General features: G+C 41.9%; 1 protein-coding gene across 1 annotated transcript in view; it reads right to left on the bottom strand.

The window, feature by feature from the left end:
- MANBA (mannosidase beta) overlaps positions 1 to 14,775 on the bottom strand; it is a 90,674-nt gene that overhangs the window by 30,869 nt on the left and 45,030 nt on the right. Inside the window, exons 8-10 of the mRNA XM_040966770.1 lie at positions 6,900 to 7,051; positions 4,515 to 4,632; positions 2,069 to 2,155 (exon numbers count right to left, since the gene is read on the bottom strand). Coding sequence (XP_040822704.1) covers positions 2,069 to 2,155; positions 4,515 to 4,632; positions 6,900 to 7,051 — 357 coding nt within the window. The remainder of the gene's footprint in view (positions 1 to 2,068; positions 2,156 to 4,514; positions 4,633 to 6,899; positions 7,052 to 14,775) is intronic.

Raw genomic sequence — 14,775 nt, forward strand, 5'->3', positions numbered from 1 at the left:
GCTGAAGTCTTGGAGGAAGAAACAAATGGGGCACAGTGACTCCTATGCAGTCTCCATCAAGGTCAAAAACTAGAAGGAAAAGAACAGAAGACTATACAAAGCAGATGAGACTTAGACATGCTCCCGAAGTACAAGCATATGGAATCTCTGAAAAACAGATTCAGATCACGGAGAACACAGCTCCTGAAATAAATGTAACGGCATGCCTGAGAAATCACCTAAACTCAACTACAGAAGGGGAGGTTACAGAATTTTTATGGAAACTCGGACAACCTTAAGACACGAGCCACAGATTAGGCTTGCCTGGGCTAGCCCTGCATAAGGGCAAAAGGACTCAGCTCTGCTGTTATCTTGGGTGATTCAACCATGTTCCTTTCTTCTACCACACTGGGACAAGAGCCCTGAGAGAGTCAGGCTTGAAAATGATGGAAGATGGCAGAGTGAGTCAACGATCCAGAGAAACTGGTTTGGAGCACGTGTTGGTAGTATCCGCTTTTACTGTAATGGCCGGTCACAGTGACAAAGGCCACTGAATCTGTGTTCAAAAAGTGGAGAAACACATAAAACAGAGATGCTTTAAGGATATTGAAGACACACTTCACTTCTAAAATTAAAGTGAAGAAAGTGAGGAATGCTACCAACTATGATTGGTAGGTTTGATGATGATGATGAAAGTGCAAATAGCAGTCCTAAAGGGAAAAAAGTTTCAATAATTCTTCAGGTTAATGTAGAATTTTACAGTATTGGGCCAGGCATGGTACCCTAGTGGCTTACGTCCTTGCTTTGCATAAGCTGGGATCCCATATGGGCACCGGTCCTAATCGCAGCAGCTCCGTGTCGCACCCAGCTCCCTGCTTGTGGCCTGAGAAAGCAGTCGAGGATGGCCCAAAGCCTTGGGACCCTGCACCCGTGTGGGGGACCTGGAAGAAACACCTGGCTCCCAGCTTTGGATTGGCTCAGCTCCAGTCATTGCAGCCCTTTGTGCAGTGAACTGGTGGACAGAAGCTCGCTCTCTCTCTCTTTTACCCTCTCACCTTCCCTCCTCCTCTCTGTAAATCTGCCTTTCCAATAAAAATATTTTTAAAAAAGAAAAATGAATGTCATAGGTTTTCTGATTTGTGCTAGCTAATATACAGAGAATTCAAAAACTAAAATGCATAAGTGAAGTTAACATCATATGGTTTAATTATTGTTTACAGCTCTTGTCTATATATTCTATGGAACAATGATCTTTCTGCTTTTTACTTGTTAAACACTATCTGTAGTGGAACATCAGCCTGTGATTATAAAGTAAATGGAAAGCATGATATTGCAAAAAAAAAAATCCTTTGAAGGAAAAGGAGAGACTGAGGAAGAGTGGATTATCACTAAGGATTATTTGCTTGAAATACCTGAAACCTGTTCTCTTTGTGTTAAATTTTTTAAATTCCCTCTTCTTTCCCTCCAAGGAAAATAAAGTAAAAAAAAAAAAAATAAGATCCTCCAAAATCTATTCCTACCCCAGACATTGAATCGGACATTTTTCTGACAAGTCTCTAAATGGAAGATAGTATCTGTGTACGAATGCCCAGTGTCTCCAGGTCAGCCGTCACTTCCAGCCCTTTTCACTGGACAGAGACAGGAAAACAAGTGTGTATGTGTGTGCACGCAATGGAAAAGCAAACAATGAGACCAGAAACATTTTAAACATCTGTCCTGAGCAATCCAAAGAGTGGCGCTGCCGTAGGCTGAGACCAGCAAAGCTGCAGGTGGAACCCATTTGGTGGGGACTGACACAAGTCTGGTTTGGACATGAAAAGCTTGGAAAGTTCTACTGAGCCTCCCAGCAGGGGCACCAATGGACCACTGAATACAAGAATAAACAATTCATCCAAGAACTTACATATCAGGGAGTCATCAATAAATACATGATGTTAAAACTGACACTGGTTGAAATCATTCACGGAGGCAAATGACTGGACTGCAAAATTTTTCTTGGGGTTTATCGGAGAACAACAACAAAATGAGATGAGATTCCATAGAAGGCAGAACTGAAAGGAAGACTCCTCTAAGAATTTCAACAACATACCTGGTAGGCAACTTCTGCTCTCACTAAGTCCAGGAAGCCCTGATTAGTGGGATAAAGGGCACAGGCAAACATGAAATCCTGCCATATCTGTCAAATCAAACACATCAAAGCAGTTCATAAGTTTTATTACATAGAAAAGATGTGTTCATTGTGACTTTTATGGATTATCTTTCCCCCAAATGAAAAAAAGAACACCTTTACCGTTATGCATAAAGAAATGGACAAAAGGCACTACAGAACTCCAGACTTTCCTGACCTGCACAAAAGTTACAAAGCCCATGAAGAGACCACATTTAATAGGTAGGAAGGAAGGGGGAGGGGACAGGCATTTGGCATAGTAATTAGGATCCCGCTTGTGTAGCAACTGGGTAGCAGTTAAGATGCACCTTGGAACAACTGCATCCCATATTAGCATCTTGGGTCCTTGCTCCACTCCCAGGTCCCACTTCCTGCTAAAGTGCACCCTGGGAGGCAGTGGCTTAGGCTTAGGCAGTGGCAATGGCTAGGCAGCTGGGTCTCTGCCACTCAGGTAGAAGAACAGAATGGAGTTCCGGACTCCTGGTTTCAGCTTGGCCCAACCCCAGTTGAAGTGGTCATTTGCAGAATAAATCAGCAAATGGGAGCTCTGTCTCTACATTTCAAATATGTAATATAATAAGATTTTTTTTTAAAAGTAAAGGAGGGCGTGGTGCATTGGCTCAATGGCTGAATCCTTACCTTGCAAGTGCTGGGATCCAAGTGGGTGGTACTTTGTGGCCCAGCTGCTCCATTTCCCATCCAGCTTCCCGTTTATGGCCTGGGAAAGCAGAAGATGGCCCAAAGCCTTGGGACCCTGCACACACGGGAGACCTGGGGGAAGCTCCTGGCTCCTGGCTACATTCCTGCTAATGTGTATCCTGAGAGGGGAGAGCCAGTCTGAGTTCCCATCTCCTGTCCTGGAGCTAGCCCAGCTCCAGCTGTTGTGTGTACTTGAGGAGTGAACCAGCAAATTGAAGATCTCTCTCTCCCCCTCTGTCTCTCTCACCCTTTCTCCATCTCTGTATCTTTCCTCATATCTTTGCTTTTAAAATAAGTAAAATCACATGAAAATATTTTTAAAAAGCAAATAGTCAATGTGCTAAAGGAAATGAAAAGACAGTTCCCTCAGTCCCTCCTTATTTCTATTTATTCTAATTTTTACCAGGTATTCAATAGCACACAGTTAAGAATCACACTTGATTTATAAAAGAAGCAACAGTAAAGCAAAAGGATCGATGCATGCATATTTTAGTAAATGAGCCCATGTAACTCCCGTCCTGGATAGGCTGCACTGCAGTGATTTACAGCAAGTCCCAAAACAACAATGCCAGAGTGAGACTGACCGACTCACTCCCTCACTCACTCTACCTATCTATCTATCTTTCTACCTACCTACTTACCAACCCATCTATATTGAAAAAAACACAAACAGAAAGATCTTCCATCCACTGAATTATGCCCCACATGCCTGGATCAGTAAGGACTGGGCAAGGCCTGAGCCCAGAGCCTGGAACTCAATCTGAGACTCCTATGTGGGTGGTAAGGATCTTATCACCTAAGGGTGTGTCACCTGCTGTCTCCTAGGTGCACATTAGCAGGAAGCTGGATCAGAAATGGAGCTGAAATTTGAGCCCAGACACTCTAACTACTGCACCAAACACCTATACCTTGTGTGGGACTCTTGAATCCACCACTTATAGGCTCTGTGTGCAATGCCGAAGTATTTAACCTCCCTGTGTGCCAGCTGTCTTATATGTAACCAAAGATAGAGGACAATAGAAACTACTTCACTCTTTGAGCACCAAAGTAAAATAATATATGTAGACCACTTAGAGCCTTGTCTGACCCTGCATGAATATTGGAACGTATCATCTGTATTATGATAACCATGAGCCTTATTGTCATTTCCATAATTCCTTTCTGTGGCGTGCTACCACATATCTCGCAGTAATAATAAGAAACATAAAGGGATATATTTCTGATGGATTTCTTTTACTTAATTCCCAGTACTGTAAAACACGTTCAAAGTATCTAATAACAATATTAACCATACTTTTTTTCCAATTAATTGTATTGATTTTCTTAGGTTTTGTTACAGCTCCTTAATGTTAAGCCTTTTAAATATTGTATTTTACTTGTAGTGTGTGCCTTTATACCATTATCACAAAGAGAACTCCAAGACAGTATAAATATGGGAGTATACTTAGATATAACTCATAGAGAATGCTGATCAGCTAAAATTAATAAGTACTCTTGTGTTCTCTATCAAGTATCATTCTGGATTAATACAATGTCATTTTCCACTTTGGCATAAAATGGAACAACACTCGTGACTCAGAGAGGAAGCATCACCCGCTCAGATACTGACGGTCAAACTGAGGGTACGATAATGACTTGCCCATAGAGAGAATGGCTGCCAGAGACTCACCATTATTCCCAGTTCATCACAGAGTTCATAGAATTCATCCTGCTCATAAACCCCTCCTCCCCAAACACGAAGAGTATTCATGTTTGCATCCACAACAGACTGCAAAAGGAGTCGTAACCTGTAGAAGAAATTTTAAAACAATTGCTAATCTGGACATTTTGGAAGATGATGTGAAAGATTTAGAAAACAATGTGAGGAGCAGTTCCCAGCCAATGTTCCTGGGAAAGCAGGAGAAGATGGACCAAGCATTTGGGTCCTTCACCCATGTTTGAGACCCAGAGTTTTGGGCTGCTGGCTTTAGCCTGGTTCAGCCCCAGCCTGTGCGGCCATTTGGTGAGTAAACCAGAGAACTTTCTGTCTCTTCCTATCTGTTTAACTCTATCTTTCAAATAAATAAATCAATCTTTAAAAACAAGCAAACAAACAAAAAACATATTGTGGGGGCTGATGCTGTGACACATAAGGTTAATCTTGTACCCTGTTCCACTTCTCATCCAGCTTCCTGTTTGTGACCTGGGAAAACAGCCCAAAGCCTTGGAACCCTGCACCCACATGATAGACCGAGAAGGTCCTGGCTCCAGACTCAGATCAGCTCAGATCTGGCCACTGCAGCCACGTGGGGAGGGAACCAGGGTTTGGAAGACCTCTCTGTCTCTCCTCTCTGTGGCCAGCTTCCTAAGCAGCCCTGCAGAGTCCAAAAGCACAGGCAGGGCAGGAGTAGCACTGGAGAAGTGAAAGAACAACCATCCCTTCTGTATCTGGAGGAGAATCTCACTTCTCATGAAACCTAAAATGTAACTTGGAGTGCTAGCTAAAGCAATAAATTAGGCAAAAACCCGTTTCTTTGCATGTGGCAGCTTGTTTTCATCATAACAATGGTAGCGAATATACCCAATTAAGAAAACAGAAGGTTCTCTTGAAGTTTTATACTCAAAACCTTCGAAGGATAAGTTTTTCTAGCACTACTTTTTAAGAATTTTCTGTCTTTATTTTTTGAACATTTGTAAGATACACAATATGATATTATGGGCCGTAGATAGACACTAAAATGGTTTTGATGCAAATTAACCTGCCCATCACCTCCCATCATTATCTCCATTTGTTTGGTTTATTTATCTATTTTTTTTTATTTTTATTGGAAAATCAGATATACAAAGAGGAGGAGAGACAGAAAGATCTTCGATCCAATGATTCACTCAAGTGAGTGCAACGGCCGGTGCTATGCCGATCCGAAGCCAGGAGCCAGGAACTACTTCTGGGTCTCCCACGCGGCTGCAGAGTCCCAAGGCTTTGTGCTGTCCTTGACTGCTTTCCCACGCCACAAGCAGGGAGCTGGATGGGAAGTGGAGCTGCCAGGATTAGAACCAGCGCCCATATGAGATCCTGGCGCATTCAAGGCGAGGACTTTAGCAGCTAGGCCTCGCCACCGGGCCCCATTTGTTTGGTTTATATAACAAGAGCAAACAAAACCAACTCATTTAGCAGGAATCCCAGCTGCAGTACAGACGAGTGCTCTGTAGCTATCATGGAGCCCGTGAGCTCTCTAGACTTGCTCATCTATAATATCTCCTACTTTGTATTGGTTCAGCTCCATCTCATCATGTCCGCCAGGCCACCTAACATCTTCTTCAGTTCTATTGTTAATGAAAAAGCACAATAAAATGTAAATATGTCAAATAAAAAATCAGCATGGGTTCCCATTTTCTGGAACCATACTCAAAAATATTTAAACTATCTTCAAAAAAAAAACCTGAAAAGTGCCAAATTTAATAATTTTTCCCTAGGAACAATTTAGGCAAAATTGAATGCAGCATTTTCATATTCCTCCAGAGTAAACAAATAACAGCTTTCTAAAAATTGGATGACTTCCAAGGCCAGAGTTAAGCCTGACAGTTGAGACACTCAAAGCCACATGGAGTGCCTACATTTGAAACCTGCCTCTGGCTCCTAACTACAGTTTCTTCTTGATGCAGAGAGTGGAAGCCAGGACTGACAGCTTGAGGACTCCGGCTCTGTCACCAGTTGAGAAGCCTAGACTGAGTGCCCAGCCTAAGCCTCAACCCAACCTGGCAGTCAAGAGCACTTGTGCAGTGAGCCAACAAATAGTCAGAGAGGAGCATGCTCTCTCCCTTTTCCCCCTGACTCCCTGGGTGCCTCTCAAATAATTTAACAAACTTTCTAAGGGATGGATTCACCAGCCTCAGTCAGGGTGGACTGGAAAACACAAGTATGTTCAAAGAATCTTGTCCATTCTAAACTTTCCATCATCCTGAAATCATACACTGCCTCTCAGTTCCTTGCAATGAAAGAAAGTGAGAAGTAATTACTATTTAACACTGTATGGCTGTTCATTTCACACACACACGAAAAAAGGTAATGACTTACATATCAGAAGTTACTCGATCCTGGAATGAATCTGCTGGAATCCAGTTTGAGCCTTTCAGAAATATAGGAACTCCATTAATTTTGAAGTAGAAACTCAAGCCAGGAGATCCTTTTATGGGTTCTTCTACAAGTTCCACCGTCCTAAAGTAAACCTGTGATTAACAGAATTAAATACTAACATCAAGTGGGAAACATAAGGAAAATTAAAATTTTGAAAACAAATTGTGTTTTTTGAAACTAACACACAGAGCTTAATATTTTCACAATTTTTTAGGAAGCACTTCATTGTGAAAATGCAGAGTTAGGAAAAAGTTACATAAAAGATATTTGGAGTTTGTTACTTAACTTTTAAAGGAAAAATATAGAAACCACAAAGTAAGTAATATTCTAGTCTTTCGCCTGAAATAGACATTTGCAATTACATCATCCAAATAAACAAGCTCATTTGAAGATAGCATTTCAGAATTAACACAGAAACTGAAGCTATTTCACAAAAACAGAAAAAAAATCATCTGTTAAATTGCTAGGTGCTTGATTTCAAAACCCATTCTCATAAATGGTGTTTATATTTAAGTGTTAAAGTGTGCCTCCCAAAACCAAAGACATATGGCAAAACATATTCCATCATTTAGCAACTTTCCAATCATCATAGCACATTACTATAAAACTGCTTTATTTAATGGACCTTTTAAGCTGAACAAGCTATCACATTAAACCCAACGTTTCCAAGAGTCTGTTCTTCTGACTGGAAGGGGCCATGCTGCATTAACAGGAAGGAGAGGGGCCGCACACACCCAGATGTCACCAGCCACCAGAGAGGAAGCTGAGCCATCATCCCTAACATGGCCTAGCCAGTTTTTTCCAGAATTATACATGAGATGTTAGATCCTCCATAGACAGGCTCTGCCCTTCTGATCAAAATCCCGTTTTGCCAGCAATAAACTGGATCAAAGAATGAATGACCTGTAGAGATTATCCTTGAACCAGAATTATACACTTCAATTAGAAAATAAAACCTACCTTCAAGAAAGTGAGCTGCAACCCTATATTTATAGCAGCACAATACACAATAGCAAAGACACAGAATCAACTTGGATGTTAGTCAACAGAAGAATGGACATGGAAACTGGGGTACATTTACTTTATAGAATACTAGTTAGTCATAAAAAGGGATTAAATCTTGCCATTCGCAACAAAATGGTCCCAGCTGGAAACCATTATCCTTAGTGAAGTAAGCCAGTCCCCAAAAGACAGATATTGTGTTCTCTCTGATCTAAGGCAATGAATACACAAGTACAATATATATTATGCATGCAAATATATATTAATATGCATGAAATGTATAAGGGAGACTTCTCAATAGAAGATACTATGAAATTTACATCTCTACTACTGCATAAAGGTAAGACTCCCAGTGAAACTTGTAAATATACCTCTAAAATATGCACCTAAGTTTGCTACCTTTGCCTGTAATTTTCATGTCATGATACATTTCAATGTTAGAAAGTCAAACTTGCAGTTTGTACTAAGGGACTATATTATTGTGATAATACAAGGAAAAAAATAGGAAGGGAAATGGGGAGGGGAAGGGATGAATCTTTATACCTACAAAAATGCAGTGTGGAAAACAATTTTTTAAAAGTTTAAAGAAATTCTCATTACCCCTCTCCCCCACCCCCGGAACAACTAAAATTTCATTCATTTTGCTTGACAGGGCGAATGGCACTGAGGTGGGTAACACGTCACAGACATCACAGTGTACAGAGCAGAGCGACTACCCACAAGCAGAGGATCTACCAAACTTCACTCCGAAGACATACTGCACATGTTAGTTTCAGCTCAGGAGCCCACCACACACCTTTCTCCAGCATGCCTGCATGCGCCGCGCAACTCTGCAACATGAGTGCTTAGCCTAGCAACTGAAGACGCCAATCACAAAAGATGTCAGGATTAACTTCACAAAGAGACACCGAAATACAGCCTGGAGGGAGATGAACAGGACATGGCAGCGTGGGCACTTTCAGAGGCCACTTCCAAACCACTTTGAGGGTGGGTTCCAACTTACAGAGCATGGGTTCTTTACGTGTGACCCAGGGATGCTAGAGAATTGTGGGTACCGTTCAGGGTTCCTGGAATCAAATGACTGTGGAATTAAGGCTAAAATGTTCTTTGCCTTTCTCCCTCCCACTCGCTTGAGTGCTGGTAGAATCTTCCAGAGGCCACATGATGAGTAATGAAATCATGACAGGCAGAAACATGAAGTGTGCTGCTGGATTCTAGTTTGCTCTGCTTCTAAGACTTTCAGAAAAAAATGGCTTTTCAGAGATTAATTCTGTTCTCCATTCTCTAACTCTGCTATTTTAAGCTGCCTTTGCTATTCCCTCTTTAATCTCTATACATAATTACTGTTGAATAAATTCTTATTTTGATCACCATACTTTCCTTGCAACCTATACATAAGCACAAAATGACTAGAAATTGCTTGTTACTTTGATACTAATACTTTTAACTCATCCTAGAATCTCCTACAATACAAATACAATACAAATGTATTCTTCCCTAATTTAATGATTGCAGGATTTATATCATCAACATATGCACTTTTAGCAGCTAGAAATGCTGAGAACATGAAATGCAAGTTGCAAGTCTGACGAAACATGGAAGGATGTACTCCAAAGAAACCAGGTAAGGCAATACACAAGACATGAAATTATGACAAAAGCCACATTTTCTTCAGCTTCTCTAATTAATGATGTAATTTAGGATGCCTTATACAATAGAATATGTTAGAATACTATTTATGGCTCCATATATGTTGTAGGGTCACTTGCAGACAAATCATCCCCAGTACAGAGGAGGGAATTTTTGATTTAAATTTAGGCATGATAAGCTCTTTAAAAGCCAAACTTTGTTCATCACACATCATTTTTTTAAAGATTTATTTTATTTATATTTAGAGAGGAGAGACAGAGGAAGATCTTCCATCCAATGATTCACTCCCCAAGTGACCAAAATCAATGGAGCTGCACTGATCTGAAGCTGGGAGCCCAGAGCCCCTCTGGGTCTCCTATGTGGGTGCAGGGTCTCAAGGCTTTGGGCTGTCCTCGACTGCTTTCATAGGCCACAAGCAGGGAGCTGGATGGACAGAATTAGAACCGGTGCCCATATGGAATCCCGGCATATGCAAACTGAGGACTTTAGCCACTAGGCTACCCCTCCAGGCCCTCTAAGTTTAAGAAACTATCCCTGGGGCAGGCATTGTGGTGTAACAGCATAAGCTACCACATGTAGCTCATCCGGATGCCAGTTCCAGTCCTAACTGTTCCACTTCTGTACAGCTCCCTACTAACGCACCAGGAAAAGCAGTGGAAGATGGTTCAAGTGTCAGGCCCCTGCTACCCATGCCCATGTGGGAGACCCAAACGGAGCTCCAGACTTCTAGCCTGTCCGGCCTCTTGGAGGGTAAACCAGTGGATGGAAAGTCCCCATCTCTCACCCTTTCCTTGTAATTCTGTCTTTGAAATTTAAAAAAATTACCCCTTACTAAGTCATAGCATAGCACCAAAGAATATTCACAACTGTCTGGAAAATCACTAAGTGTTCTTCCCTTTTCCAAATCGATTTCTGAGATGAGACTTTCCTCATATATTACAAACTGACTTAATGAGAATGCACGTCAGAAGCCAACAATCTTGATTTAAAACATTCAAGAAATACACAAGCACATAAAATATCACTGCTCTGCCAAAATTTCTTATTTTGGAAATATATTTGTTGCTCGTAAAATAAGTCATGTATATAAACATGTCACTGGTTTATTGTAGTGATTTAAAATAAAGTTATTGCAGTTTAAATGCCTAAAACGCTCATAAACACAAGCCATGTTAAGGATCTCAATTATTTTTGTGAGTGTGAAGTGGTTGAGTCCGAAAAAAATTTGAGCATCACTAATGTAGCACACAGAACTTACCTAAACTTGTGACTGTTAGAGGACTCTACTACTGTGATAATATGGCAGAAACGGTGGAAAATGTGCATAGCAAGGGGAGGGAGGAGGAAGAATTCCTATACTACAAAACTGTATCATGGAAAATAATAATAAACACAGGGAGAAAGAGGACTTACCTATGTAGTATCTACCAATATGTCACACAATATTCAGTCTAAAACCCTTTTCAATATACATTTTCCTTTTCTAGGTAAATTTCCTTGGGAAAACACAATTCCCTATCTCCCAATTCTACAGTAACAATTTTATGTGGAGTCAAAATAACCCAAGTCCACTTACCAAGTGCTCAGAGCTAAAGCTATAACTGCCAGCCCCCTTCCTTCGGCGAAGTCCTGGACAGGTGGAAAGCGAGTCTAGGACAAGTGGCAGTCCGCCCTCTGTGTCCTCTGGCAGCCTTGGGAAATCAAATAAAGCTGCCTTCTGCAACAGATGTTTTACTTCGGAGAAAATGAGGCTCTCGGAGAGAGGTTTGCTTGTTAAGACCTTGAATAACAACGCTCTGCATCCAGAGTGAATTCACCGCCTTCCTCTAGCCTAGCAAAATTTCTCAATAGCCCAAAAAAGCAAACTTACTGTCTAAAAGTGGGTGTGGGGAGATGATTAACTACCCAAAATATGTGCTAGTCAAACAGTTTAAATGTAAAATGTTCTGACTTCCCAATTTTTCTTTCTATTGTTGAAGGCTCGATTAGCTCCTCACTAGGGCAGACCTTTTTTTTTTTTCAATCCCTTTTTATACCTGTATCTGGGGTGAGGGAAGAAACAAAGGAAGAAGCCCCACCCAGCCTCCCACCCATCCCAGGCCCCCGACGTGAGGCCTGCTCAAGCAGTTTTCATAGTTCAACAGGTCTGAATTGCTGTCAATCTTGCCATTCCAATCACGATGAAACCTATTCAGAGTCCACTGGCTGACATAGTCTCTTCATGGTTGGGGTTCTGAGATCAGCAGTTCAGTTGGAGGGATATCCAAGGAAACTTCGCCTGAGGTGATCCCAGACCTGATTGTGTGTGCTTGCCAGTACAGGGTCCAGCACAGTCCGTCGGCCCAATCAGCTTATGCACACACCTGTCTTCCACGCACATCGATGGGTGTTGCAGTCTAGTCTAATCCTGTCCACTTCACACTCGATCCTCATGCAAACCAGTGGGATTTGCAGCCTAGTTGGGGCAACTCCCCATAACCCCCACCAGGCCTGCCCCCTACCCTGGTTCCCATGCATGCCACTATGTGCAGCAGACTTGTTCAGCCTGTTCCACATTTCATTTAGCTCTTGTACATGTCAATGGCATTGAAGCCTAGTTCAACCAAATCAGCCCTACTATCCAGCCCACACACATACTGGCGGGTGCCTTTCTGTCTAGCCACCCCTGTCCCACTCCTGGTTTTCATGCTCTGCAATGGGAGTGGTAAAAGAAGCCGGAGGTAACCACTATCTCCCTACTAGGCCACTCCCACTCCCGGAACATGTACTCTCCAGGTGGTTCTAAAGTTTGACAGATTAAGCCCCCCCAGTGCCAGCCTCTGCCAACTGATGCTGCGGCTAAGCCCAACCAACCCTCACCCACTCTAATTACTGCTTGCACCAGTCGGAACAGTCAGCCCAGCCTGACTTTTCCCTGGTCTAGCTCACATGAGGCCCACAAGTGTTGTAGCCCTACTTGGTCTGGTCTGCCCCCATCCCAACTCCCACTCTCCCGTGGGAGTGGTTGTCCAGCAGGGAGCCCACTTTCCCCCGTGCCGGCTCTGCCCCTCCCTGCCTGGTTCTCACGTGTGCTGTTTGGGCTCTGCGGCTACATCTGGTACTGCTCACCCCACCTTGGCATTTCGTAATGTGCACTGGTTTCTGTCGCGACGGAACCTGGCCCGATCCACACACTCTTCTGGTGCTTGGATTCACCAGCAGGTGATGTGAACGGGTTCAGCCTGGTCTGCCCCCCACCTATGCCATATGTATGCTGGTGGGTATCCTCTGCTGCAGACCATTTTTTAAATAGAAGGATTAACAAACATGCAGGACACCTGAACATGTTCTGTTTGTGTTTTTTATGACACAAACAAGCTCTCTCTTAACTAGAGAGCTTAAGAGGAGCGTGACTGAGAAGTAAATCCCACACTGTGCAAATCACTTTCTCTGGAAAACCAAACAGGTGATGAGGTAACAGATTTTTCTATTCATACAGTGTGTGCTGTTTCTCAGCTATTTGTAATTACACACTTAAAAGGCTGTCACTGAGTTTCTTTTAAAAACAACTAGTATGTCTAAACATTAGCAGAAGTTACACATTCTAAAGTCCCTTCCTGCTTCCATGCATTTTAGAGACTACCAGACACCCCATTTCTTTATGCTCAGAAAACACTGCTACATCCGGACAAAGCCAGCTCTCAGCCCTTTTGGAACAGCTCATCTCAGGATGGACCAAGATGATACCAGAGAGGTTCTTTGTTTTGTTCATACAGCTTGCAGACAGCACAACCAGAGGCAGAGATCCATGCCTGTAGCAACAGCACAGTGGCTAGATGTACATGTGCTGCACCCAGACTAGACAGGGTCACTTCACAGCACCTCCTCTCCCATAGGCTAACATTATCCTCAGTAGTAATAATGATACGAAATGAACAGTGGTAATAGCCAGGAACGAAATCAGTGAACATTCTCCTTCCTTAAACTTTGTATAATCATGACCAAAAGTGTCAAAAAAAAAAAAAGGGCATTGCATAGGTTCATTCTTTATTACACGGATATTTCTGAAAGGGGGAAATAGTATGCCTACCTAGCTGGTTATTGTAGTAAAGAACAGTACTCAACATCTCGAGCCTTGGCTTCTCAAAATCTGCTAACAATTCTCAAAATAGATCTTCTTTGGACATATATATTTAATAGAGGGCATAGTGATACTTCAATATATATATAGATCAAAATGTACATTTTATTCATTTAAATTTGGAATTATTCTTTTAAGTGAAGCCAAAGGTTCACAAACAATTGGGAAAGTATTGAGCATATAGATAAGGTTGGCAAAGATTCATATAACCCCACTTCACATTAAAGGCCACACAAGGCCTCAATACCTATGACTTTGTGCCTTGGAAATTCATTCAAATGAACCCAAAACGCCGCAGGAGATCAAGCAATTCTACTTGCAAACTCTCCTCTTCTAAGGCTGCTTGATAGAAAACACAGACATGATTTGACCATCACTTTAGCCTGGATCTCATGGCATTCAGTACTGCCATTGTATTGCTCTGGGCAGTGGAAAGCCAGGGTGAGTTTTTCTCCTGGTAGTCTTCTTCAAAATTTCTGATTTTTTTTTAATGCAAATGACCATTTCCTCACATTTTATTTTGTCCAGTAAACAGACTTTATCAAAATTTCTGCACACTTCCTCTTCAAAGAAGAGCTTAAAAGGTTGGAATTTTAGGTTTACGGTAAAACTCAACTTTTGCAGATATTTTTGTTTGAATATGGTTAGCTTCAAGTAAAACACCAAAAAAGAAAATCCCAGAAAGAAAAAACTGCACACAATCTAAGTAAAATCAGAGCTGATTCATGCATCCACATTCTCTTTGGATGACGCTATACCTGTACTTGGTGCTAAGGTTAACTTTTCAAAATTTCTCCCCACTGTGCTCCAGTTTCATAGTCAACATTCCATCTTGTCCAGGATGAGATTTCAAGACTTTCTGAAGCTTTTTCCAACAATGCAGTGAGATTAACAAAGACCATCATACACAGAGATGTTTCCAAAAGAATAAATTCCACAAGGTTCCAAGGAAGATTTTCAGGAGTCAAAGACAAAATCTGAGATTCAGGTCTTAGATTTTTGCATGAATTGCACAGTGGATAGCCACACATGCAACAGCTTACA

This window comes from Ochotona curzoniae, unplaced genomic scaffold, assembly GCF_017591425.1.
Source record: "Ochotona curzoniae isolate NIBS_2020 unplaced genomic scaffold, NIBS_Ocur_1.0 scaffold_4506, whole genome shotgun sequence".
Lineage (NCBI taxonomy): Eukaryota > Metazoa > Chordata > Mammalia > Lagomorpha > Ochotonidae > Ochotona > Ochotona curzoniae.